This window comes from Lytechinus pictus, chromosome 2, assembly GCF_037042905.1.
Source record: "Lytechinus pictus isolate F3 Inbred chromosome 2, Lp3.0, whole genome shotgun sequence".
In the NCBI taxonomy this organism is placed as follows: Eukaryota; Metazoa; Echinodermata; class Echinoidea; order Temnopleuroida; family Toxopneustidae; genus Lytechinus; species Lytechinus pictus.
The window spans coordinates 19,609,120-19,634,905 of record NC_087246.1 but is presented as its reverse complement, the minus strand read 5'-3'; the positions used below and the strand labels follow the sequence as shown (position 1 = coordinate 19,634,905).

The 25,786-nt window shown below is 35.3% G+C and overlaps 1 protein-coding gene across 2 annotated transcripts; it reads left to right on the top strand.

Moving 5' to 3' along the window:
• The first annotated feature begins 910 nt into the window (after window positions 1-910).
• LOC129254615 (developmentally-regulated GTP-binding protein 1) lies at window positions 911-24,982 on the top strand. Of its 2 annotated transcripts, XM_054893118.2 has the most exons (12): window positions 911-1,071; window positions 7,324-7,447; window positions 7,649-7,693; window positions 7,956-8,086; window positions 8,762-8,831; window positions 9,119-9,218; window positions 13,596-13,748; window positions 14,937-15,039; window positions 15,775-15,887; window positions 16,849-16,971; window positions 21,270-21,365; window positions 22,047-24,982. In XM_054893118.2, the coding sequence occupies exons 1-12, from the start codon at window positions 1,033-1,035 to the stop codon at window positions 22,051-22,053; spliced, it is 1,104 nt and encodes a 367-aa protein (XP_054749093.2). In that variant the 5' UTR covers window positions 911-1,032; the 3' UTR covers window positions 22,054-24,982. The 2 variants fall into 2 exon arrangements, with proteins under 2 accessions (XP_054749093.2, XP_063968391.1); XM_064112321.1 differs by lacking the exon at window positions 22,047-24,982 and having other exon boundaries at window positions 957-1,071; window positions 21,270-21,369.
• Window positions 24,983-25,786: the final 804 nt, after the last annotated feature.

Genomic DNA, 25,786 nt, shown 5'->3' with positions numbered 1-25,786 from the left:
CACGGTACGCTACTGCATCTACCCCTGCCGAAAATGGGGGAACAAATTAAAATAAATCCAAACAGGTGATCAAGCTGTAGCAGTGTGAGAGTGAGACGATCTAGGAATTCCCTATTATTTTATCAAGTATATAAAGCTGGATATGAAATAGTTATTTCATGATTATAATGGAAGATGGCTGATCGCATTTCATTTATTTTGTGCATTACATTCTGAAAATGGCCTTTATCATATGCCCATGTTTTTTTGTTTAAAATGTGGCTGTGTGCTATTCAAGTTCCGGTATGTTTTTTTGAGAGACCTGCATTTACATGTACATGATCAGGGCCCTGTACAAACATAAGGAAAAACAATTTAATTTAATTCCAATCAATTCAAAATTTTGTGCATGTGGTATACCACAGCTGACAGTAAAAAGTAAAAAATCATATCTTTTATGTATATGGTCCTTGTAAAAGAATTTGAATCCTATTTTTGGTTGATAATTAAGTTTTCACCACTATATCTCTGTGCTACAAACATTTTTCCTTGCCGCTCAAATGAATAAAATATCAGATACACTTATGATTATTATAATTTCATGGGCTTTTTAAGATTTTGTTGCTTATACATAATACATACTGGATTTAGGCCTACGTGAACAAAAATATTAAAGAGATGAGATTTGAGAGAGAGAGACGAGGGAGAAGGGAAAAGGGAGCTAGAGAATATGATTAGAAAAATTAAAAAAAAAAGGAAGAGAAAGCAGGGATTGATGAGAGAGTGAGAAACAGAAGAGAGAAGGGGGGAATAAAAATGGCGGCGGTATAGAGCATTTATTACAAATCATCTTGCTCTTCCCGTCTTTTTTCGGTCTCCCTTTGGGGCCCTTCGGTCCTCGTCTCCGTTTTATGCTCGCGGTATAGTCTTGTTCAGAAAAGCTTTTCTCGCGCGCTCGCTCAATGCGAGTTACTGTCACATGTGTCGCAATAGTGACGTCTGGTAGATGTGATTTGAGCCCTTCTTTAGTCTGTGACCTCCTATATTTAAAAGATGGGGATTCTGGAAAGGATTGCTGAAATAGAGGCAGAGGTTTGTGATTGAATCCGATTTCTCTCAGTTGTGCCCATACTTTATACTAGTAATATAACGCCAATTGTCGGTAAAAGACGGAAGACTGGTGCAAATTCTTTCATTCTATTGCATGGTCCCATTCGTTTACTTTTATGTAGCTTGCACAAGCAATGTGACACTGCACTGTGTGAACTGAGTGAAATTGATGTGAATGTGAGACTGAAGTAAATGTGTAACTATTAGACCATGTCTTTCAAGACGAAATGGGCAGTTCAGGCAGAAAATAATGGCCTAATTTGTTCACCTCTGATCCTGTGACTGATTTAGATCTAGGCCTACATCGTTAGGCTTAATTTAAAGTTACTCACATTACGGCCTAAGGCTAAGTACGGGACTGAATTTGGATTTGAGTGGACTGTGTGGGAGCTGGGAGTCTGCCACTCACACGTATGCAGGGTGAAATACGGGATGAAATTTAAAAAAAAGAAAAATGAAATACGGGACAATCGACAAAAAAAGATCAACAAAGAAGGCCACAAAATGTTAGACTTGTGAAGAAAGTATAAAGAATTGGGAGGGTGAACAAAAGAATGAAGGAGAAAATTAAAGAAAGTTAAAATAACAGAAGGATGAAAGAAAGAATAAAGAGAGAAAAGGCGTTTCCGTCATTCTTTGAATTGAATATAGAAAGGAAGGGAAGATGAATAAATGTGTGAAAGACAAAATAAAGGAGAGAAAAAAAGAAAGCAAGAAAAAAGGAGGAAAGAAAAATGTTTCCTTTATTCTTTGAAAGAAGCAAACGGAAGAAAAACAGGAAGGGAGGAAGGAAAGAAGGAAAAGAATTATAAGAAAAAATGAAAGAAAGGAGGAAAGAGAGGGAGGAGAGAATGAAAAAAGAAAATAAAGGAACGCGACAAAGAACGAAAAGAAAATGAGAGGAAGAGAGAAGGAAGCAAAGAAAAGTTTAAGGAAATAAAAAAAGGAAATTTGATAAAGGAGGCAGGTAAGAGAAAGAAGGAAAGAAAGAAAAATGGAACACAGAGAGAAAGGATCAGGAAAGAAAAATAGGAAATTAAGATAGATAGAACAAAAAAGGGCAAGCAGGAAGGATAGAAGGATGAAGAAAGAAGGATAGAAAATAAAGAAAAAGGAAAAAAATTAAAACTTCAAGCAATTAAAAACGATCCAATGATCTAACAAATATCTATTTGGTGTTTTTTAAATATATTCTTAAAATTAAAAAAGCTAAAATGTTTTAGAAATGAATAAAATTTCAAAGTGAAACATTGTCAACTTAAAAATTAGATGAAACATCGCAGCATCATATACACAACAAGACTCAAAACGAAAGCTGAAAGAACTAGATCTAGTTATGAAAACTCAACTACTTGTTCCTCCGTTTACATCTCCAAATCAGTAATCTGAGAATCCATGATATAATTATACAAATTTCCCGCCGATTTGTGATTATTTTGGTTGAAAAACTGTTGATCATGTAATTGTTTGCACCATTGAGAATCTGCTGCTATCCTACATGCCTAGCTAGTAGCCTGCCACACACAGGCAGGAGGCCAGTTTGTTTGCAATGTATTGGGTTAGCAAGAAAATCACAGCAGAACTTGCAAAAGTTTAGTTATCGATTTTATTGTTGTCTCTGCTTCGTCATCTGTTGGTTAATTGATGAAAATTCGTCACTTTTAAATGTATTAACTACATTTTGTTCAATATTCTGAAATACGGGACAAATAGGCGTCCCGGAAAGAGTTTGTTGATGCGATCCCGGGAAATATTGGAAGTCTGGTCACGCTTCACGTATGCGAGGTTAGTAGGCCCTATGCTATACTAACTTCGCACTACGAATGTGATTACCGTAAGTAACGGTGTATTAACCGCACCTTTTTCTCGGCGGGACAGAATCAAAAGTCGGGGGTGCGGTTTATACACGGTGACAGGTCTGAGCCAAGCCAATCTCAGCCCGATACCACTACCAGTTTTCAACTCGCGTCGGGTGGCCGAGCATAGCCGCTTGGGGCAATCCCGTTTAGAGGGGTATGAGCCGCGGGTATAAAAGGGAAGCAACTATGACTACCGGTATCTACCGTAAATGTCCCTCAAAGTTATATCACGGTAACAAACGCACCTACCTTCATGAAACTGACTTTTTTTAATGGTGTGACTCTGTCTTTGTTGTCATTTTTTAGTCATCGCGGCAAAGTTCAGACGCCAATCGATCGCACAGCGCGGTGCAGCTAGCCGAATAAGACATGCATGTGTAATGTTTATCGCAACGTCAACGTAAGCTGGCGCTTTACCTTTCCGTGGAAGTTATTTTGTTTGACAAATTATTGGTATTATTTGACAATTAATTTCTTTCATTTGCCTTTCCTTCATTTCTCTCTATCATCCATCATCTCAAAATCAATCTTCAATCCCCATCTTCACTCCTTCCGACTTTTTATTTTTAATTATTATTCACTTTATTCCCGCCCAGAGCTCCCATTGAAAATACGGTATACCGGTACTAGCATTTTTCCCCTATTTTGCTGTCTGTAAGATACCGCCACACACGTACTGAGAACTACCGGTAGTGGTTCAAAGCAGACAAGAAAAACACCTGAACAAAATCGCAAATTTCTCGTATCTTGAACCTTCCCGTATTCCCTTGTCTAAAATTCATGTCAAGACATTGAATGCTAGACAGAATTCTGAAAGCAAAAGTGGGGCTGTGATGCAGGAAATATGATATGAACGATCTTCTCGTATGGGTGAGCCCCCATGTTGATGCTGGTATCGGTACTTGCAATGAACACCGGTACCATATGTGTGTGTGTGAGGTGACTCGGAGTGTGGAAGTGGCCAATAATATCGGCAACTTGCAGATAAGTGACGAAGCGCTGATTTCCCATCATTTTTTACCAGTAATTCTTCGATATTTTTTGGTTCTTGACTCTTTCTTAAATACGCATATTAGAGATAGAAAGTAAGTTTGATTAAATTTTTTTTTTTTGATTTTTTTTTTTTTTTAATGATTTTTTTTTTTTTTTTTTTCCATCCGAAAATGGGGGGTGCGGTTAATACACGGGTGCGGTTAATACACCGTTACTTACGGTAAACAATGGATTTTTGAGTTGTCGGTTAACATCACTTCATAACAGGAATAATGTTTGTCGAAACGCGTTCCGCTACTCACCAGGGCTCTTTCCAGTGACGGGCTATCCATTTTCAATTTTTTAATTATTTGTTGATAATGAAAAGCACATAAAAAAAAAGCACAATCGCTTACCTCGGCACGGAAAGTGGCTTCGCATGTCTCTTCTACAGAAAAAGGAAGGCCGTTGGTGGCGCTAATACATTAACCTTTATTCAGCTCGTCAGTATTTTATCTAAATTCATTGTATGTGCAATTCCTATGATTGTTTGATGAAATATGGACACTAATAAATGCAATAACTAAAAATACATGCTTTTAGATTATTATTGCTGACGATAAAACTTTTTGGAAAACATTCAAAGTGGTGACACATGAAACAAAAATATAGAAAATTCTACGTGCCTTGAACAAAGCCAGCAGTGCAAGCTACCGTTCGTTTGTCAACAAACGTTCCACCAAAGTCTATACAATAAAAAGATTGCACACTTTGCTGACTTCGCATAAAGCTTTGCACAGTGACGTAACTATGGGGGAGGTGGGAGGCAAAGGAGGAAAACGGGAAAGGGAGAAAAAGAGGGAGAAAGAAAGAGAAACGTAGTGGGGGAAGAATAAATTATTGTTTATTAACTATGATATATTATTCAATTCAATTCAATTAATTTATTGTCATGTTCAATGATTAAAAACACAAAAATTGTCCTCAGACTCTTAACAAAAAGTGCATTGAAACAAAAAATAATCACAAACTATAAATACATCAAAATAATACATACATGTAATATAAATATATAAATAAATATACCCTGTATGCATGCTTGAGCACCCACGACACGACACCAACCCCTGAACGACTGTATGAAACAAAGTGTAAAACCTTGTAACAGACCCACGGAGAGTATACCTAGGAAATTATTTGGGTGTATGGAATGACCCAAATGAACTACATCAACAAATATTCAGGGAAAACATAATTTGTGCCTCAAAAGAACAGTGGAGTTATGACCTAAGACATGTTTTCATGAGGTAGTCAAAATATGCAAACACTCTATTTGCAAACTTTTTGCTAGTCCACTCTGTTCTTCTCGAATCTTCCGGGCTTTCAGTGATGTTCATCAAATGTAGACTTTGAGACAACATGACATTTGCAAGAGCTGGTAATATGCTTCAAAGGATGCTGGTAGTTTCAGTCAGCCCATGGTGCTCTGTCGTTCTGGTCAGGCATTGCTGCACCAGGTCATCGTCGTCCTTGAAAAACAAGATTTCCATCCATGATTTTTTATGGATCATTTCCGGCTTCTTTGATGAGGTCAGGGACATCTCTGTAGATGTTTGGGAGATCAAACATGTGGATCAATATATCCTTTTTTCAAGAGGGTAGTTGTCACATACTTGCTGAAAGTCCTAAGGCTCTACATGCTGCGAGGTAGTAGGGTTCTGTTACAACAGCAGCAACAGTCTTTACTCTTTAGGCTGCTACACTTTCCAGGTTGGGAAGGCATCATATCCTCTAGGAAATAAACATATGCTGCATGAAAGAAAAAGATGTTTGAATGGTTCCCTCTTGAGTTGTACAAGAGGTTACAACCTCATCCTGTTTTCCTTCAGGAAATCCTCAGAGTAGGTCTGGAACTGGCCATGATTATCAGACTTCTCATCTCCACCATGGGCAAATGCTTTTGACAAATTCTTGATGAAGACAAAGAAGTCTCTTTGGTTAGGACTTGAAGGATAGACTCTTTTTCCTTCAAAGAGTTCTTCCTCTGTAGTAAGCAATGTCTTCTCACACACCTCTGTGTACTCTTCTAGACTATGAGGTCTACAAAAAAGTAGTAATGTTCTCCAATGACCTGCGCTCTTCATCACATAGGTTCTCCCAGTGGTCAATAACCGGTGGCAAGACTTCTTTTTTATCTGAATTTCCAACAATTCATGCCATTTTAGTTCTGTTGCAGCATGGTCTGACCTTGTGTTTCTTACATTGCCTCAAAGCTTCTTTCCTACCACACTGGCTTCTTATTCTGCATCCTCAGTGTCTGTAAGAACTTCTTTAAAGGTGACAAGGGTATCAAATGCAGATTTTGTTGTGATGTTTCTCAACCCCAGAAATAATATCTTTAATATCACCATATACATGTAGTTTAATTTCATGTATAATGTGGTGTCATCTAGTGATGTGACATCTTGTATTATCTGCTCTTGTGCTAGATAGAGCCTTGGAGTATTCATGTTTTCCATAAGTAGACTTCGCAGGTATCCTGATACATGTACCTCCAATAAGATGCTTCACAATTGCATTGATGCATGGTTAAACTTTCAACACAGCTGCATGTACGTGATTGTCAAGTAATTCATAAATATTAGCATATAGCCATGTTTTGTGAAATTAGAATTGTAACAGTTCTTTTCATTGTTGTAAGTTTCTCTTTACATTCTCTCACCCTAAGTACATGTATCTCATCCAGTTCCTTGTCTCTATGTCTCACAGCAGTACATTCTTTAATTGTCCTCTTCCAAGCAGTTCATCTAACAAGTTTCATGGTTCATTCTTTCTTCCATTTTCTTGACTTTTTTTCAGTAGTTATTTTCTTTGTTTTACTCCTTCTTGTCCTACCTTCTCTTTCTTTGCTGGGATTATCTCCTTTAACAATTCCAAAACATTGTGATTTTAAGAGGTCTTTTTCTTCTACTATTGATAGGGTGAATAGAAAGGGAAATGAAGTAGAGAAAAGAGAGAAAATGATATTAGGTGATAAAAGCACTTTTTGTCATAAATCATCATTATATGCTTCATTAAATTTGAAGCCCCTTTTAGGATGCATATCTGCATTGGGATCCTTTATCCCCCACCAAACAGGGATATCTTGGCCTTTGGGAGGAGTTCGTACCCCAATCGTGGGCAACCTCTTCATCATTTTAATACCAAGTTAGGCAGCAGCTAAAAGCAGAAAGTTACAAACAACCAAGTAAATAAATATAGATATGAATGTGAAAGTGTTTTCTCTTCGTATTCCTCTCTTTTGATTCAAACAGTTGGTTGCTTGCTCCATTCCCAGAGGAGTGGAAAACATCTCAGAAAAAAATACAGTAGACTTGACTTGTTTATCTTTTTGGATTCACAGATGGCTCGAACCCAGAAGAACAAGGCGACAAGCGGTCATCTGGGTATGCTGAAAGCCAAACTTGCTAAGCTGAGAAGAGAGCTTATTACTCCTAAAGGAGGTGGAGGAGGAGGGGGAGGAGAAGGTGAGTTTACTCTCAAACATAAATTCAGTGGAGTCCAGTGTTCTATTATGTAAGCAACTGGGAATTCTGTGCAATTTTAGTCACACTTGCTAATAATCCAGGAGGCCACATATGGCTTACTTTGTTTTATGTCCAATACTATTGGAAACTATTAGTATTTTAAAAATTCAATAAAACCATATTCTTATTTTTTTCCCACAGGTTTTGATGTTGCCAAGACTGGAGATGCAAGAATAGGCTTTGTTGGTAAGATTTGCATTTTTTTAATGGAAGTTACAGGTTTTTGTCAAAATATGTTTCCTACACATTCTTTCAGAACAAGTTAAAGTACAGATTTTCCTTTCACGAAAATCTACCCCTTTTAACCCTAACAAAAGACAAACTATATTGCGGTAGCTTATGTTTTTCAAGGTTAAGCATTTTTACTCTTTATCCAACTATCTAAAAATTACAATGTTTGTGTTATTTCTTCAAACATTTTAATTTTCTCTCTTTTGTTGGTTGGTAGGGTTTCCCTCGGTGGGCAAGTCTACCCTTCTAAGTAACTTGGCTGGTGTCTACTCTGAGGTAGCTGCGTACGAATTCACTACACTCACCACAGTACCTGGTGTTATCAGATACAAGGGTGCTAAGATTCAGGTATGTTATCAATGAGTGATTTCAAGTTTGGTGTTGGTGTAGAATGCGAGTAAGATGTACTCCCAACACCAAATTAGAGGGGTGTTTCACGAAGAGTCAAGTTTGAATTGGAGTTGCACATAAATTCCCATTTAATGTGTGGTGTAAAAGGCATCATCGCATTGGTCAAATCATGCAAAGAGGACACGCACTAGTGATCATTAATCAATAAGATTGCATGTTGTAAACCATTTGTGCATCAGCATTTAAGTATGAATCTAAATCATTCTAAGCTCTTTGTGAAACACCCCCTTGATTTACAAAATATACTAGTCACTTTCGAAATCCATTAACTCAACACCAAATTACATATAACATGATTCTCAGCAAGAGACCCATTTCAAACTTGATGTTTATAACGATCACCCTTGCACCATTACCAGAAATCAACGTCAATCTTGAAGTCACCCAATATTTCCCCTAATTCTTTCATGGATATCGATATTGTCAATGGCAAACTCCTTTTGCATATTAAAGCTATTTAAGCTTTGCTTGTCATCAACCTTCCTAATAAAATGTCACAGAAACAGTGCAAGATTGCGAGGCTACAGGCTTAATGATTGCTCGGACATTGAGAATGACCCAATTTATGCTTCTATAATGTTATTTTCATCTCTTTTGTCTTTTCTCTTTCAGTTACTTGATCTGCCTGGTATCATTGAAGGAGCTAAAGATGGTAAAGGAAGAGGAAGGCAGGTTATTGCAGGTGAATATGTATATTTTTTTTTATCCTACATGAATTAAATCCTGTATGATTATTATCTGAATATAATTTTTGGAATGTTTTTAGATTTTACATATCTTCTAGGCAATTCTCATCCTTCTATGAGATTAACGATTGTGGTAGTGCATTGATGTCTGTGTAAATGACAGACCTGTTAACTGTTTCACAAGAAATTATTATTTTGTTATTTCTTTTCTGTCAAAGAAGAGCATATTAATATTGAGGCTTGTAATTAATTCCCTTCTATCATATTGTGTTTTTGTTTCCAGTGGCAAGGACATGCAGTTTGATCTTGATTGTACTTGATGTTCTCAAACCCCTCAAGCACAAGAAACTGATTGAACATGAACTTGAAGGCTTTGGCATCCGGTAAGCCATCATGCTTACACTATATATCTTGGTTGGAGGGGGGGTGGGGGAAATTTAGCCCCCTTGACATAAGACATAAAGGTGAATTCTAATTCATGCATATTTTAACTAATTTTGGATCAATTAACTATACAAGTTTGTTGATTGTATTGTGGCTCTCCCAGGCTATGCGTTTTCAAAATAGCATGGGTTATTGTTATATATGATGAAAGTTGATACTCCCCATATGATCATACCTATGTAGGAAAATTTCCCACATTAGATGACCAAATGGAGTTTGAAATGAACTTTCTCATATAGTTTCTGATAATCATTTGGGTTGTTTAAAAATATATGTTGAACTTTGAAATATATTCATGCAATGGTATGTCTGGTTATCCATGAACATGGTTGACCATGGTCCCTGGGCCCGTATTCCATAAACGAGATAAGCATGCTTAAGTCAAAAATCTAAGCATTTTGTCTTATTTTCTGTCTAAGACAAAATTCTTAGCCAAAACGCGTATTCCATAAAGAATTGGCTAAGAATTTTGTCTTAGAATTTGGCTAAGAGGTTTTGCGCGACTAAGACAGATATAGGATGAATGGCTAAGTAACTTTTCTTAAAACTGCAGAGTCTGTATTTCATAAATACAACATGGCTAAGAATTTAGCCCTAACTTTAAGACAGTTGTGAGTTGTCTTAATTGCTTTAAGACAACCTGGTTTAAATCCAACAAATCATGGCCAATTTTTTTAAAGAATGTATACCTATATTGCATTTCGAGCTACTTCCTCAGTTTTTAACCGATTTTCATGAAATTTGGAACACACATTGGTCTTAAGGTAAGGAGGTGTAAGAATTTTTTTTTTGCTTTTTCAGAAATTGTGTTGCCATGGTAACAGTATATTATGGCAAAAATTTAAAATTTAAATTACTTCATCAGTTTTCTACCAATTCTCATGAAAGTTGGCTCACACATTGGATTTGAGGAAAAGATGTGCAAGACACAATTTTGCATGTGTCGGATATTGTGTTGCCATGGTAACAGTATATTAAATAACGAAAATTAGGTGAAAAATTTGTGGTTTTAACAAGTTTATAATATTTCAACCACTTCTCATGATGTTTGCCACAGACATAAGTCTTGAGGTAAAGATGTGCAAGACACATTTTCGCATGTGTCGGATATTGTGTTGCCAAGGTAACGGTATATTAGGGCAAAAATTATGTAAAAATCTTGCAGTTCCAACGACTTCTTCAGTTTTTAATCAATTCTCATGAAATGTGGCACAAACGTTAGTCTTGATGTGAAGATGTGAAAAGTATATTTTATGCCTTTATAAAAAATTGCGTTGCCATGGCAACAAATAAATTAACAAAAATTAGATGAAAATCTTGTGATTTGAATTACTTTATCAGTTTTCAACTGGTCAATTCTCCTAAAATGTTGGCGCACACAATAGTCTTGAGTTGAAGATGTCTAAGATATACTTTTTCCTGTATCAGAATTCGTGTTGCTATGGTAACATATTATATAATGAAAATAAGGTGAATATCTTGTAGTTCGAACTCCTTCATCTTTTTTCAACCAATGCTCATGAAATTTGGCACACACAATAGTCTTGAGTTGAAGATGTGCAAGACTAGTTTTGTCTGTATCAGAAATCGTGTTGCCAAGGTAACAACATATTATATAAAGAAATTAGGTGAAAATCTTGTGGTTTGAATCCCTTTATTAGTTTTACCAATTCTTATAAAAGTTGGCTCACACATTGATTTTGAGGTGTAGATCTGCAAGACATATATTGGAAAATGTGTTGGCATGGTAACAGCATATCAGATCAATAAATGTGTAAACAGCATGATGCGTATTGAACTACTTCTTCATTTTATGATATTGGCCTATATGTCCATGAAATGTAGGTTTTGAGCTAAAATAATCTGCAAGACACATTTTCTCATTCATCAAAATATGTGTTTGTATGATAACTACATGTATACGCCAAAAAAGATTAAGACAATGGTCAATGCTAACTTTTGTTTGGCTACATAGAGAACTACATGTAGCTGAGGGCTTAGTTTTTAGTTCTATTTTTTTTTTTTTTTTGGGGGGGGCTAGACCTCAAGATTTCGAACTACAGCCCCTAGTTTAGATCTAAGCCTAGATCAAGATCCTTTAGTCCTAGAAATAATCCAATGCTAGATCCCTAGCCTACTTCTTTTCTCAGGCCTAACGTTAGATGAGTAGAACTAGACTAGATCTAGCCTACATTTACTATTTTTAGATCTAGAATCTACATTGAGATAGAGTCTACAAGTCTCTAGATCTAGACCTATTACTAATACTATGACCCTATGTACACCTAGATTGGTATAGTTCTAGATCTAGATAGGGTCTAACTTTTAGTCTAAGTGTGTAAGTCATTTAGTCTAGATCTAGGCCTAGGTTAGAGATTTCTAGATCAAACAGTAGACTAGATCAGCCAGTCCTAACGTTAGGGCTACCGGATAGGCTAGAAATAGAATCTAGAATGAATAGAAGAAAGCACAGGCTAGGCCGCCTAGTTAGGCCCTAGATCTAAATTCTTAATCTTATATAAATCTAGGCCCTAGTCTAGACTGAGCTGTTGCCAGTGTTGGTCTAGGTTTAGGCCTGTTTTCTAGTCCTGGAAACCTAGATCTAAACAAGTCCTCAAAATGTATAAAATAAAAACTCCAAACAAACAGATGGACCTAAAGCAGGAGTAGATCTAGATAGATGTCTAGACTAATACTCGGACTAGATCTAACTTTAGGCATAGTTGGCAAGCAATGCATAGCGATAGATCTAGCACTGTTGACAGGAATAACCGTCGTTTCTGGGGATTTATAAAAGTTTCTGACATTTACTGTCATATCACATTGGTGAGACTAGGCCAACGTAACGTTAGACTGTTTAGTGTCGTACTCGTAATAGCGGAACAACCAAAATACAGTCGGAGACTGAAGCTTTTGGTCTAAGTCAGATCTATTCTAGACCTACATGTAGATCTAGATAGATCTATCCCTGTCTTAAGGATAAGCCAGGCTAAGTCCTGCATGTTCTAGGTCTAGACCAATACTAATATAGGTCTATCGTTAGATCTAGGCCTATGTAGCTTCAGTCTCAGTTGCTCCACTACGGCACTAGACTAACGAAGTTACGTTTTGCTTCAGCCTTCAGGAAAGTAAAAAGTAAAAACAATGTTCAATTCTCCTCCAAACAGACGGATATTAGTTGTAGATCTTGGGCCTAGGCTAGATCTAGGCCTAATGTTAGACCCAAGACTAGTCTCAAAAGTTACAAATGTTTTCCCTTAGACCCTAGGTCTACTTCAACTGAAGTAGAATAAAGATGTCGAGAGGAATCTATTCCATTTATATTTTGACAAACAATACATGAAAAGTAATGAATGGGACTGATACATAAAAAACTGTGCAAGTCACTCGGTTTGGGATTGAAATGTTTTGGTAATTCACAAAATATAGATAATCTGAATAAAAAATTCTTACCATATATGGGTGATGAATGCTCTTCTTTTACTACAATAGTTGTAATTAGTTTCAATAAAATCAAACTTGTTAAGAAAAAACAACTTCAATGAAATTTTTGCTATTTTGTTGCAGTCACCCCTGCAGCAGTTTAGAAGGTCATAGAATTTGACTTTGAGACTTTGGCTTAGCCATATCGTCTGACTTGAGACAAATGTCTTAAAGTTTATAGAATATCGTTAGGGAAGATTTCTTAGACAAGCAAAATGCTAAGACAAATTGCTAAGACTTAAGCAAAAAGCTTATCTCGTTTATGGAATACGGGCCCTGTTTCATAGCATATTTTATCAGTACCAGATAATGGAAATCTGTTCTAAAAGTACTCTTGACCAGTCAAATTGCAGGTTTTCAGTAGCTTACAACTATAGCATATATGACTTTCCATTATTAACAAGCTTCATGAAATAGGGTTATGATGTTTGATTTGTATGTTGAACAAGGCTCCTCCAAACATTGGATACAAGTGAAAAAGCAAAATTTGCTCTTAGCCAATCAAATTACAGGATTTCAGGAGCTCATAGCAGTAATTTATCAGTAAGCTTTATAAAACAGTGTTGGGGTGTTTGATATTCTTGTTGAACCAATATCCAAACATTGGATGCAAGAAAAAGGTCAAAATTGATCTCCAATCATATAACAGGATTTCAGTAACTTGTAGCAATATGTAACAGATTCATGAAACAGGTTATTGATGTTTGATTTCCAGGTTGAACTAGACTCCTAACATTGGATGCAAGAGAAAGAGAAAATTGCTCTTAACCAATCAAATTGTAGGATTACTGTAGCTTGTCATTGATACAGGGTTTAAAATGTTTGATTTCCAGGTTGAACAAGTCTCCTCCAAACATCGGATACAAGAAGAAAGACAAGGGTGGAATCAATTTGACCTCGACCTGCCCCCAGTCAGTGCTTGACCTAGACACCGTGAGGACTGTCTTGTCGGAGTACAAGATACACAATGCTGACATCACTCTGAGGTACACCATAGACTGGGAAGGGGGGTGATTCACAAAGATCTGGTCTGACTGAAAGTCATGATTAAGTGCCAACATCCCCATGATATATAATGCACATTAACAGATTAGCAGTAGAGCTCATGCCACGAGAGTGATCTGACCAATGCAGTAATGCATTATTTTCCACATGCAACTTGGAATTTGAGTGCAGTTTATTAAATCTGACTTGAATCTTTCTGAATCACCCCTTGGGGAAATCAACAATATCTGGAGCTAATTTCTTTATCTTGTCTCCCTCTTTGTATACATGAATATAATATGAATTTTGAGATTTTTATTGAGTTTGAAGAAGCATATCCTAAGCTTGATATTGATAAACAACCGTCACAAGTACTTGATTAAATGGAGAAGAAATCCAGAGCAAAATTCAAAGAATGTTTGAAGTTTGGGGTTCACTCATGCGTGAGAGGTACACACTGTGCAATCTCAATCAAACTTCTAATCAGTCTGAATAAAATGGTGTCAAAACCCCTCATATTTTGTCTCTTATTTCAGGTAACAACTTCAAATTTTGACAAAGAAGAATTACTATTTCAGACAAGCTAATATTCTTATTTAATTTTTTACTTTCCAAAAGCTAAATTATCATTTTTAGTATTAACAACGAACCTTCCCAGGCGACCTATTGTTACTTTTGGATGGCAGGTCTCATATTGTACATATATTATTACTATCAGTAATGAAATATATCGGGTACAAGCAATAAGAATTGCTTGTACCTGTTGCAAGCAATTTTTTTGTGGTCTAGGTTAGTTTATGGAATTGTAAATATTCTTTGTCTTTGTTTAAAAATGGTTTGTGATTGTGCAATAGTAATTCATTCAATTTGACTTATTTATTCATATTTCATAATTGCAAAGATATAATAAATTCATAAGTGTATACACACACACTGCAAGACAGATAATACAAGAACAATACATACAATAGTATTTTTATGTTCATTTATATACATTCTGACTTTAACCCTTTAACCACTTGGAACAATTTATGTGGGGCTAATTTATATCTTACAAGGAATATTTTCTAATACTTTTTTTAGAGATAAAATCCTTTGAGCCATTAACAGATCCTGAGGTCTACTGTAGGAGAAAATCAAACCATATTCATTATCAGTGATTCATTATTTTTCTTGTTGTTTGATTTTAGGTCTGATTGTAGTGTTGATGATCTGATTGATATCATTGAAGGAAACCGGGTCTACGTCCCATGTATCTTTGTGCTCAATAAAATTGATCAAATTTCTATTGAGGTGAGTATTCTCTCAATCAAAACAAGTTCATGGGCCCTTGACTTGATTTTTTTTAGGAAGTGGGGGAACCCTTACTATTACTTACACTGCCATGTTTGCTCTATCCGTGTTGAACAATTACTTAAGGCCATGCCAATAAAACAGTGAACCTCATAAAGGTCTTGTAGATTCTTTGTCCTTGATTTTCATATTTTTCTGGGATTCAGGTCTTATTGCATTCTGTAAAAGAATCGGACCATTTTAATCTGTGGGTTTTTTGCTTAGGTGAAGGGGGGGGGGATGGGGTAAGTCGTTATTATTTTTTACTTGATTGCTAATAAAACATGCTTGCTTGTAAGCAAGCAACCAGAAGGCTGACGGCTTAAGGTCCTCTCCGAGGGACTTAGTAATGAGGATTTAAATGCCTTACCAAAGGGCACTAGAGCACCAATTGGGAATCAAACTCGCGTCACCGGAATATGAAACCCCAGCTCTACCAACTGAGCGATTGCATCTCCTGGTTGCCTGGTAGCTTTTCAGAAAAATGGATAACAGTTTAACGATCAGCCATTTTATCATTTGATATTCCTATCCGAAATATTTTGAAACCTTCCCAAATGCTTACATTTAAATTTGAATATTGTAATATTTCTAATGGTCTAATGATTATTTCCCCAAGTGTGTTGCTTATTTGACTATTTTGAAGCATTATGTGGGCTTAACCTACCTTTGATTTGATATCTGCCATCTCTACAGGAATTAGATATCATCTATAAGATTCCACATTGTGTGCCAATCTCTGCCCATCATAAATGGAACTTTGATGACCTTCTGGAAAAGATCTGGGATTATTTAAATCTGATAAGAATGTAAGTTTATTTCATCATCAATCAACCTATGTGTAGCGTGTAAAATACTATTATATAGTCAATCTTGCTCCAAGGCATGTATGAGGCCGTTCTCATTACGCTTTCTAGAACTGGTTTACTGGAAACCGATTCAGGAAACCACTTTTGAAGATCGCTTTGCTAGCGTTCCCACTTGATCACACGAAAGTGGTTTTCAAAATCACTTCACGTAAAGCGCTCTTGTTGCTATGGAAACGCTCTTAGTGGGGTGACACGTTTCGCGCGAAATTCGAAACGCAGCATGGGCATTCTACACCTGTCGTGTGGAGTAGCGCGCTCAAAATGTGCAAAGATCGCTTCCCGAAGAACGGTTGTGTCCTCACTTACGCTAAAACCAGTTTAACGAGGAAAAGCGATCTTGAAAACTACATCGCGATGTGGTTTTCCAAACTGGTTTGGAAGATCGCTTCGACCGTTCTCACTACACTAAACTAGTTTCCAGTAAACTAGTTTTAGGAACGTAGTGAGAACAGCCTCTATGATTACATATGACAATTTTGTTCTGGTAAAAATGCTACCATTTCTTGTAGATCCATGACCAATTTTATATACTACAATGTTATGAATTTGGGTTTAAAAAATAGCGTGAATGAAAGATGAAAGAATTAGAGGCCAATTGTATTGAATTTACCATAATGGAAGTGTTAGCATGGAATGGTAACTTTCATCTTCCATGGAAATATTGCTCAACAGCCAATCAACACCAAGAATTTCATAGAAGTTACAAATGGATGGAAAAGATGCTATGATGATAACTTTTATCCAATGCGACCTGATGATGCAACAGGAATAGTTTTATTTTACTACTATTAAGTAGTAATAGGAAGATAATATACACTAGATGCTTACAAACTCTGAAAATATTGGTAGAATTACTTCGCTATCATAATATTGTTCTTATTCTGCTTCAATCCTTCTTCAGATACACCAAGCCTAAAGGTCAGTTGCCAGACTATGAGGCCCCCATTGTTCTCAAGAGTGAAAACTGCACTGTAGAAGAGTTCTGTAACAACCTTCACAAGAGTATCCTCAAAGACCTTAAATAGTAAGAAACTCATTCATTCAACATGCACCTCCTGCTCTGAAACATTTTGAGCCGTTGTGGGCTCTTTTTTTTCTCTACAATTTACTTATTTTAAAAAATCTGATTTCCTATTTTTTCCTATTTGATGACCTTAACACATACTCTTATTGAGAAACTGAATTTCTTTCTTTATCTTGACCAAACTCGGCCCATTTTACATAAGAAATATTGGGAGTTCTGAAAAAGCTACTTACAAAATTTTAGGATTTCATAATTCATGGGCACAGATTGCACATGGATTGTGACGTCATTCATTTGCAATTAATAATGAGAGATTGGTCAACAAATACTGTACTCAAGAGTCAAAACCATGCATTAATCACTGTGTTTTTCTTTCAAAAGTGATTACACTCCTAATATAAACACTACACAATTACTGGGATCTTATTATTCTTCCTTGCATTTGGGATTCGTCTTGTTCAATTCAATTTAATTCAAGTCATTTTATTTCACTCGATAAAAATAACATATATAGGCCTACAGTTAAATAAGAAATTACATAATGGCAAGATAGAACAATACAAAGTAACAAAAATGACAATACAGTAAAATAATGTACAAAACAGGCTTCGAGTGTGGACTGACAGAGATGCCAACCGTTACGTTTTTGCCGTATTTGTTACGTTTTTTCACTCAAAATACGGCGTTACTTTTTTTCTTTGTAAAATACGTTTTCTTAAAATTTCGATCGCGTACAATATGCATTGTGTTTAGCTAGCTGGGTGTTTAAGGTGAGTGTGCTTTAGGATAGGTAGTGCGGTAATAAATTACGCATAAAAAATCCCCAATGTGGTGGTGCTTTGTGCAGGGCATAAATTAAGGTATACCATAAAATTAATCGACGGCCGTCGATGCCCCTATAACTGGCCGTGATGCCTTTACAAAAAGTGATCAATTCACGGCCAAAAAGGCCGTGTCCTGTTTTTCTACCTGGCCGACTTGCCCTTTTTCAAAACTGGTCATGCCCTTTCTCGGTGTAAGATTAAAGTTTACAAAGTTCTCCCATATTTCACAAGCAAAAATACAGAAGAGAGAGAGAAAAAAACAAAGTTAAAAACTAACTCAGATCAATTCAAACTGCAAGCAATTTTCCGTGATTTTCTGGGATCTACACACAGACACACACACGCAAAGTTAGCATACAGTGTACATGTACCAGCTGCCGCACGTGGCTTGGCCTGCCTTCCTGTGTGGTGTGTGGCAGGCTTGCATGATCGGAGGAGATTTGCAAACTCTGAATTAAAGTGAACAATCTCACATGATTAACAGTTTTTCCAACAAAATAATCACCAAATCGGCAGGACATTTTTATAATTACATATATATGGATCCTCAGATTAATGATTTGGTGATGTAGTCGTAGGAGCAAGTTATCGAGTTTTCATTACTAGATTGGTCTAGTTGTTTCAGCTTTTGTTTTGAGTGAAATTGAGTCTTCTCGTGTTCGCACCGATAACAAGAAGACAAGACAATGGGAAGAGAGATGGTGTGATGCCGCGATGTTCATTTTAGTTTGACAATGTTTCACTTTGAAAATGTATTCGTTTCTAAAACATTTTAGTTTTCTAACAATTTTTAAATATATTACAAAAAAGACAAATATCAGTAAGATTTTTGTTAGATGATTACATTTGTTTTGTTTGCTTGAAGCTTGAATTTTTTTTCCTCTTTAATTCTTTCTTCATTTCTTTCTTTATTGCTTTCTTTCGTTCATTTTCTTTCTTTTCTATCTTTTTTTCTTCATCCTTTCTTCTTTCCTTCCTGCTTGCTTTTTTTGTTCTATCTTATTTCATATCTTTCCTAGTTTTCTTTTCTGATCCTTTCTCTCTCTGTTCATTTTTGTCTCACCTGCATAGCAGAGTGAGACTATAGGCGCCGCTTTTCCGACGGCGGCGGCGGCGGCGGCGTCAACACCAAATCTTAACCTGAGGTTAAGTTTTTGAAATGACAGCATAACTTAGAAAGTATATGGACCTAGTTCATGAAACTTGGCCATAAGGTTAATCAAGTATTACTGAACATCCTGCCTGAGTTTCATGTCACATGACCAAGGTCAAAGGTCATTTAGGGTCAATGAACTTAGACCATGTTGGGGGAATCAACATCAAAATCTTAACCTAAGGTTAAGTTTTTGAAATGTCATCATAACTTAGAAAATATATGGACCTAGTTCATGAAACTTATACATAAGGTTAATCAAGTATCACTGAACATCCTGCATGAATTTCACGTCACATGACCAAGGTCAAAGGTCATTTAGGGTCAATGAACTTTGGCCAAATTGGGGGTATCTGTTGAATTACCATCATAACTTTGAAAGTTTATGGATCTGATTCATGAAACTTGGACATAATAGTAATCAAGTATTACTAAACATCCTGTGCAAGTTTCAGGTCACATGATCAAGGTCAAAGGTCATTTAGGGTCAATGAACTTTGGCCAAATTGGGGTATTTGTTGAATTACAGCCATAAATTTGAAAGTGTGTTGGTCTAGTTCATAAAACTTGGACATAATAGTAATCAAGTATCACTGAACATCCTGTGCGAGTTACAGGTCACATGATCAAGGTCAAAGGTCATGTAAGGTCAAAGAACTTTGGCCTTGTTGGGGGTATTTGTTGAATTGCCATCATATCTCTATAAGTGTATTGGTCTAGTTCATAAAACGTGGAAATAAGAGTAACCAAGTATCACTGAACATCTTGTGCGAGTTATAGTAGTTTTCAAAATCAGCACTGCTGCTATATTGAATCGCGTGATGCAGGTGAGACGGCCAGAGGCATTCCACTTGTTTGTTCTTCCCTTCCTTTTCTTACTTTCCTTTTATTTCCTTTCTTCTTCCTTTCCTTATTTTTTGTGTTCCCTTCCTCTCCTCTTCTCTTTTCATTCTTTCTGTCATTCCCTCTTTCTTCTTTTCTTTCATTCTTTTCTTGCTTTCACTCTCTCTTTCGCTTCATTCTTTCCTTCCTTTTCTTTTCCTTATTCTTTCTTATCTTCCTTCCTGATTTTTTCTCTTTCTTTTTCCATTCTTTCTTTCTCCATCCTATGTTTTCTAAATTCCCTTTTCCATTCCATCTATATTTATTTCTTATTATTTCCTAGCTTTCCTTCCTTTTTTCTCTGTTCATTTATTTTCTTCATTCTTTCCTTCTTTACATGTCCCTCATTGTTTTTTTTTCTTTCTTTCTTTCTCTTACTTTCCTTCTTTTTTTTTTATTTTATTTTTTCTTTCATTCTTTCATTTCTTAAAATTGTCTTTGCATCCTTTTCCCTTTCTCTCCCTTTTCTTTTTCTTTCTCCTATTATTTTTTTTCTTTTTTATTCTTTCCTTCCTCTCTTTCATCCTTTAATTCATTCTTTTTCCTTTTTGCTATTCCCTTCCTTCCTTTCTCCCTCCCTTCCTGTTTTCTTCTTTCTTTTTCTCAAGGAATGAACAAAAAATTATTTCCTTCATTCATCCTCCATGTTTTTTCTTTTCCTTTTTTTCGTTCAAACATTCATCCCTTCCTTTCTTTTTCTTTCCTTTTTTCTGTTTTATTTATTTCAAAGAATGAAGGAAACCTTTATTCTTTACCCCAAGTTATTTCTTTCATCCTTCTTTTATTCTAACTTTCTTTCTTTTTTCCTTCATTTTCTTTAATTCATTTTTTCTTTCTTCTTTTATAATTATTTTCAGTGATTCCCTTTTTTTATTTTGTGCCACGGTTCGGTCATTTCGCTTCGTTATATTTTACAAAATACTTTTTTTTAAATCAAAATACTTTTTTTTTCCTCTCAGAATACTATTTTTGCTTTTTGGAGGTTGGCATCTCTGGACTGACATTAAAGATCTGTTGGATCTTAGTAGTTCCAGCCCAGTAAAGAAAGAAAAAGAAAATAATACAAAATAAAACATACAAAGACAAAAACATACAAGGTGAAAACAATCATTAACAAAGTGTTAATGAAAACGAAGTGTTTGTCTTTCTAGAAAAATGATATAAAAAAGGTAAACGATTAGCGTGTTCGGAGGGTCACAGAAAATCGACGGTGAAATTAGTGAGAATAATCTTACAATCAAATATTTCTTTATTTCTTCAATAGTTATTTGCGGTGAGTGCTATCTTGTATATTTTAGAAAAAATTGGTTAACCGACAATCCTCTATTTGGTGGCGGATGTGTTATGACATGCACAAATTTTATTAAAGAAACATCAGTGCTACCTTACCTGAATTCAAACTATAATATGTATGTCTCTTATTCTCTCTTCCTCCTCAGTGCCCTGGTCTGGGGCTCATCTGTAAAGCACAACCCACAGAAGGTCGGTAGAGAACATGTACTAAAGGATGAGGATGTTATACAAATCGTCAAAAAGTGAGTAGATCGATGGTGCCAAAATCATCATATAATAAGTTCATTTTATTTAATTTTATCTATGCAGAATTACAATTTATAGAATTCATATTGGATATATATCATATTTTTATATCCCAGGGGTAGCTGCTCACATGTGTCATCACAAAATTTAAGTTTTTTAAAATTGTTTACTTTATTTGATTTTTTTCACCAGACATTCATTGTTGTTTCTCTGATTTTCTGCCTTTATAAAAAACAAATGTGGGTCCCACACACAAAGCTAATAGGGTGTCGCAAGAAACTTGCGATCAATTGCAAGTCTATTCTTGGTCCCTAAATCAATCATGTCTTGCAGTTAATTGCAAATTAGTGATTGATTGCTAATCCGATATGTCTGGACCAAATTATTGTTGACCTTTGTATAGAATATTTGTATGTTTCTTAATTTCGACATTTGCTCTTGCATCAATTGCTCCGGGCTCCATTTTGTAAAGAGAATAGGGTTAGGGTTGCAATAGGGTTAATGTTAGGTTTAGGGTTGGGTTTAGGATGGGCTATAGTGATATATCCATGGTTGAAGTTGTCCATTAACGTGTGGAATGTGCAGCGGAACAATTGTCACCGGAGCAAATCATGGAACCTTCTTGATTTAAGGTAATATTCTAAATTCTTTTTGTCTTTTGTTGTCTTTCATTTTAGGGTATGAACATGAAACTTGCACAATCACAGATCATCTTTTTCAAGACTCCGACATGAATTCCAGAGTTTTCCTGAAATTTAAGACAAATTTATTGCATCATTTTGATCCTATACAACCTGTAAATCAAAATTATTACTAGTAAATGATGGATCATGTTTAACTCTTACTCTGACGATGTGTGACAAAGAGACTACGTATTTCCTATTGACCATTACTTCACCGAGACAGAATTATCTGTTGATTACAATAGGTCAAAGTTTAGAGGATAACTATTTTTATGCTAACTTTAATAGGAATTGTATGACAATTGCAGATTTGCCACTGGCCCATTCTCCTTTTAATAACATACATGTAAACTCAGACCTGCCAACCAGTACGTTTTAGCCGTATTTAGTATGTTTTTGCAACCAAAATACGGCAGTACGTTTTTTCTTTGAAAAATACGTTTTTTTTTTTTTACTAAATCGTAATTGAGTGAGAAAAATAATCTCTATATGTCTCTATTTCATAAAACGTACACAAATATGGTTATTAGATCAATGTAATTTTAGGTAACTTATTTTTTTTCAATCATTTTGTTATAACCAGGGTGAAGATATACACATGTCTTAATGTTTTTTTTTTTCATCTGCAAGAGCAGTGTGCATTTTAGCTTGCATGCAGCTTGAGCGCCGCGATGAGCGAGTGCGCCAAGCATTTTATTATGAAATACACTTTTTTTTGGGAAAATACATTTTTTTTAATCACAGAATACAGTTTTTCATTCCCAGAGGTTGGCAGGTCTGCATATTTATCTCACACGGTGAAAATACTGATTTTTTTGTCAAAATACTGATTTTGGGGGATAAGAATACTGAAAATGCAAAATACAACTTGGCAGCTCTGTAAACTAATAGCAATAAGAGGAGAAATTAGATAAAATGGAATCTCTGTTCCTTGATGAATTTCTTAGATCTTTGATTAGGACTACATGTATTTGTTATCATTTAGAGTATTATATTTTCCTCAACATGTGAAGAAATATATCTCCCTAGAAGTGACTGTTATAAACACATGGTTATTTGAAAGGATATGTGTCTAGAGGGCTTATAAAGGCTTCCAAAAATGTTACTATCACCTATTTTGAGAGCATTTCCTCTAACCCTAATCAACAGTTAAAAATATTGACTTCCGTTCAGCTTCTTGGACTCAAAATGAGAATTTGATTTAATGCACAAGAAAGGGTTACCAAATGTATAGTAAGTCTTGTGTTAATTTGTGCATAACTATTTTCAACAACTTTATGAAATCACTATTCAAGATTCATTAGAACTTGTGAGGAACTGTAATAATAAAACTATACCAATCAGTAAAAATGTACTGAAATTCCAGCTTTTCTTCATATGTTGAAATCATGAGCTTCAAATATTCTTCTTTTAATATGATATTGTGATATCATCAACATGGTCTTTAAGCAGAGTCTAGCGGCAATGACTATTATGTACATTTTCCATATGCCTTAAAATTTGGGCTTACACAAAACCCTTCCTGAATTGAGAATCTCATTTTTATCCTTCATTCATCCTTGCACATAGTCTAATTACCCCCAAAATGCTTGATAAAGCTCTTTTAGGTAAAGTATATAGTTTCTAATGTAAAAAATATATATCTGTACATGTAGATGTGTGGTATTCTATGGTACACTTTAAAGGACAAGTCCACCCCAACAAATAGTTGATTTGAATAAAAAGAGAAAAATTCAACAAGTATAACACTGAAAATTTCATCAAAATCGGATGTCAAATAAGAAAGTTATGATATTTTAAAGTTTCGCTTAATTTCACAAAACAGTTATATTCACATCCTTGTCGGTAGGCAAATGAAGAGACTGATGACATCACTCACTCACTATTTCTTTTGTACTATGTGAAATATTCAGATTTTTTCCCTATTGTGTGAAACAACGATTTATTCCTCCCTGAACATGTGCAATTAGCATTGTTTGATACTATATGGTTCAACCAAGTTGGTCCTTATTGTCAAATCTGTAAAAAATGAAATATTGTATAATTCAAACAATAAAAAACAAAAGAAATAGTGAGTGAGGGACATCATCGACTGTCTCATTTGCATGTCACTGAGTCGTGCATATCACTGTTTTTTGAAAAATAAGCAAAAATTTAAAATGTCATAACTTTTTTATTTTACATCCGATTTTGATGAAATTTTCAGCATAGTGCTTCCTTGATTTTTCTCTATTTATTCAAATCAACATTTTTCTGGGGTGGACTTGACCTTTAAGTTTCTTTCATTTGTTTTCAGTGCATACATTCTGTATTTCTTCAGTGAAATAAAATAAATTGTATTTTGAGTGATATGCTTTATGTATGCTATTTTTTGTTAATTGATTACTTTAAGTGTGATCAATTATACTTGACCTGTCACACAATTGTTTATGATAAGACGTTGTAAGAAGTTTACTACGTCATTATTTCAGGCCCATGTTGTATAAGTTATTAGGTGATGGGAGGCATGTTTATTACCTAGTCTGCAGATACAGACACTAATTGACATAGCTATCAACCAGTGGGTCTTGAGAGTAGTCTAGCTCAAGTTTTAGTTTGATGTGGTGTGGAGAGCTACAGTATACCATCACAGTACCTCTCTCTTTTAGTCTGCCAATTATGACCACAAGAGTTTGTTTGGTCATACACACTATTTATAACACCCCCCCCCAATAAAAAAAATGAAATGTTCCATAAATTATTAAATACACTATAGTCTATAATGTAATTCATTTTATATCCTCCTATGTTGCATGTATGATTTATATCTGGCATGTTACAGACTTGTAGAAGATAATTTTGGTAGTACACTCTATCTCCATTTAGTTCTTTAGCTATAGTAAAAAGCTGATTGTATGAAAGCAAATTAATAAAAGTAGAAAAATATTAAACACTCTGCGTTTATAGTGCCCACCTGTCTATGGTGTTGTTTACATTTCCCTTTTTCATGCTCAAATCATTCTTTTGATATGTCTATTTCAAACTGTCGTTGCTTACTTTCATATTTTTAGTCAAGCTCTGATTGACAATGCATTGTTTATGTTTCTGGGGAAGCATAAACGCGACATTGATTTTAAGCGTCTTTAAATGATGCTGTACCGGTTTGATAAAAAAATTGCAAAATGACAACTCAATAGTCGTTTTGAATAGCACACAAAAAAAGGTTAAAAACAGGACTCCTTAAAAGTGTTTGCGAAGTACATTTATGATTGAGTGTTTCAAAATGTTGGGCCGATGTAAAGGAAACGTAAATGCAACTCAATAAGTGTCAAAATCGGTAGTTAATCATGAAAATAGGCCCTACGGTGAGCTTTGTATTTTCAGACCCAGAACTATTTTTTTTTAAACCTCCATTGAACATTCTGGCTTCAGCTGGCTTCAGAGAGATAATTTGGAATAGTGCCAGATAGATATAGATATCATATGTATTATCCATGTGTTGGTCATTTTTCTGTTTCATGAGATAAGGCTAGAAGGAAGTCATGACTTTATAACATACTTCCTTGCAATGGCAAATAAGAACAAATGAAACACCATACAAATATACGTTGCTGGTACTTTTCACATCTTAATAAAATAGGCGCTCGACTACTTAACCAAATTTTTTTTTTGCAGGAACACTTGTCCTTCTAAGAGCACACAGTACCTTGGATATGTTACCCATTTGTGTTCTTTTACATGCCTTAGGTATGAAA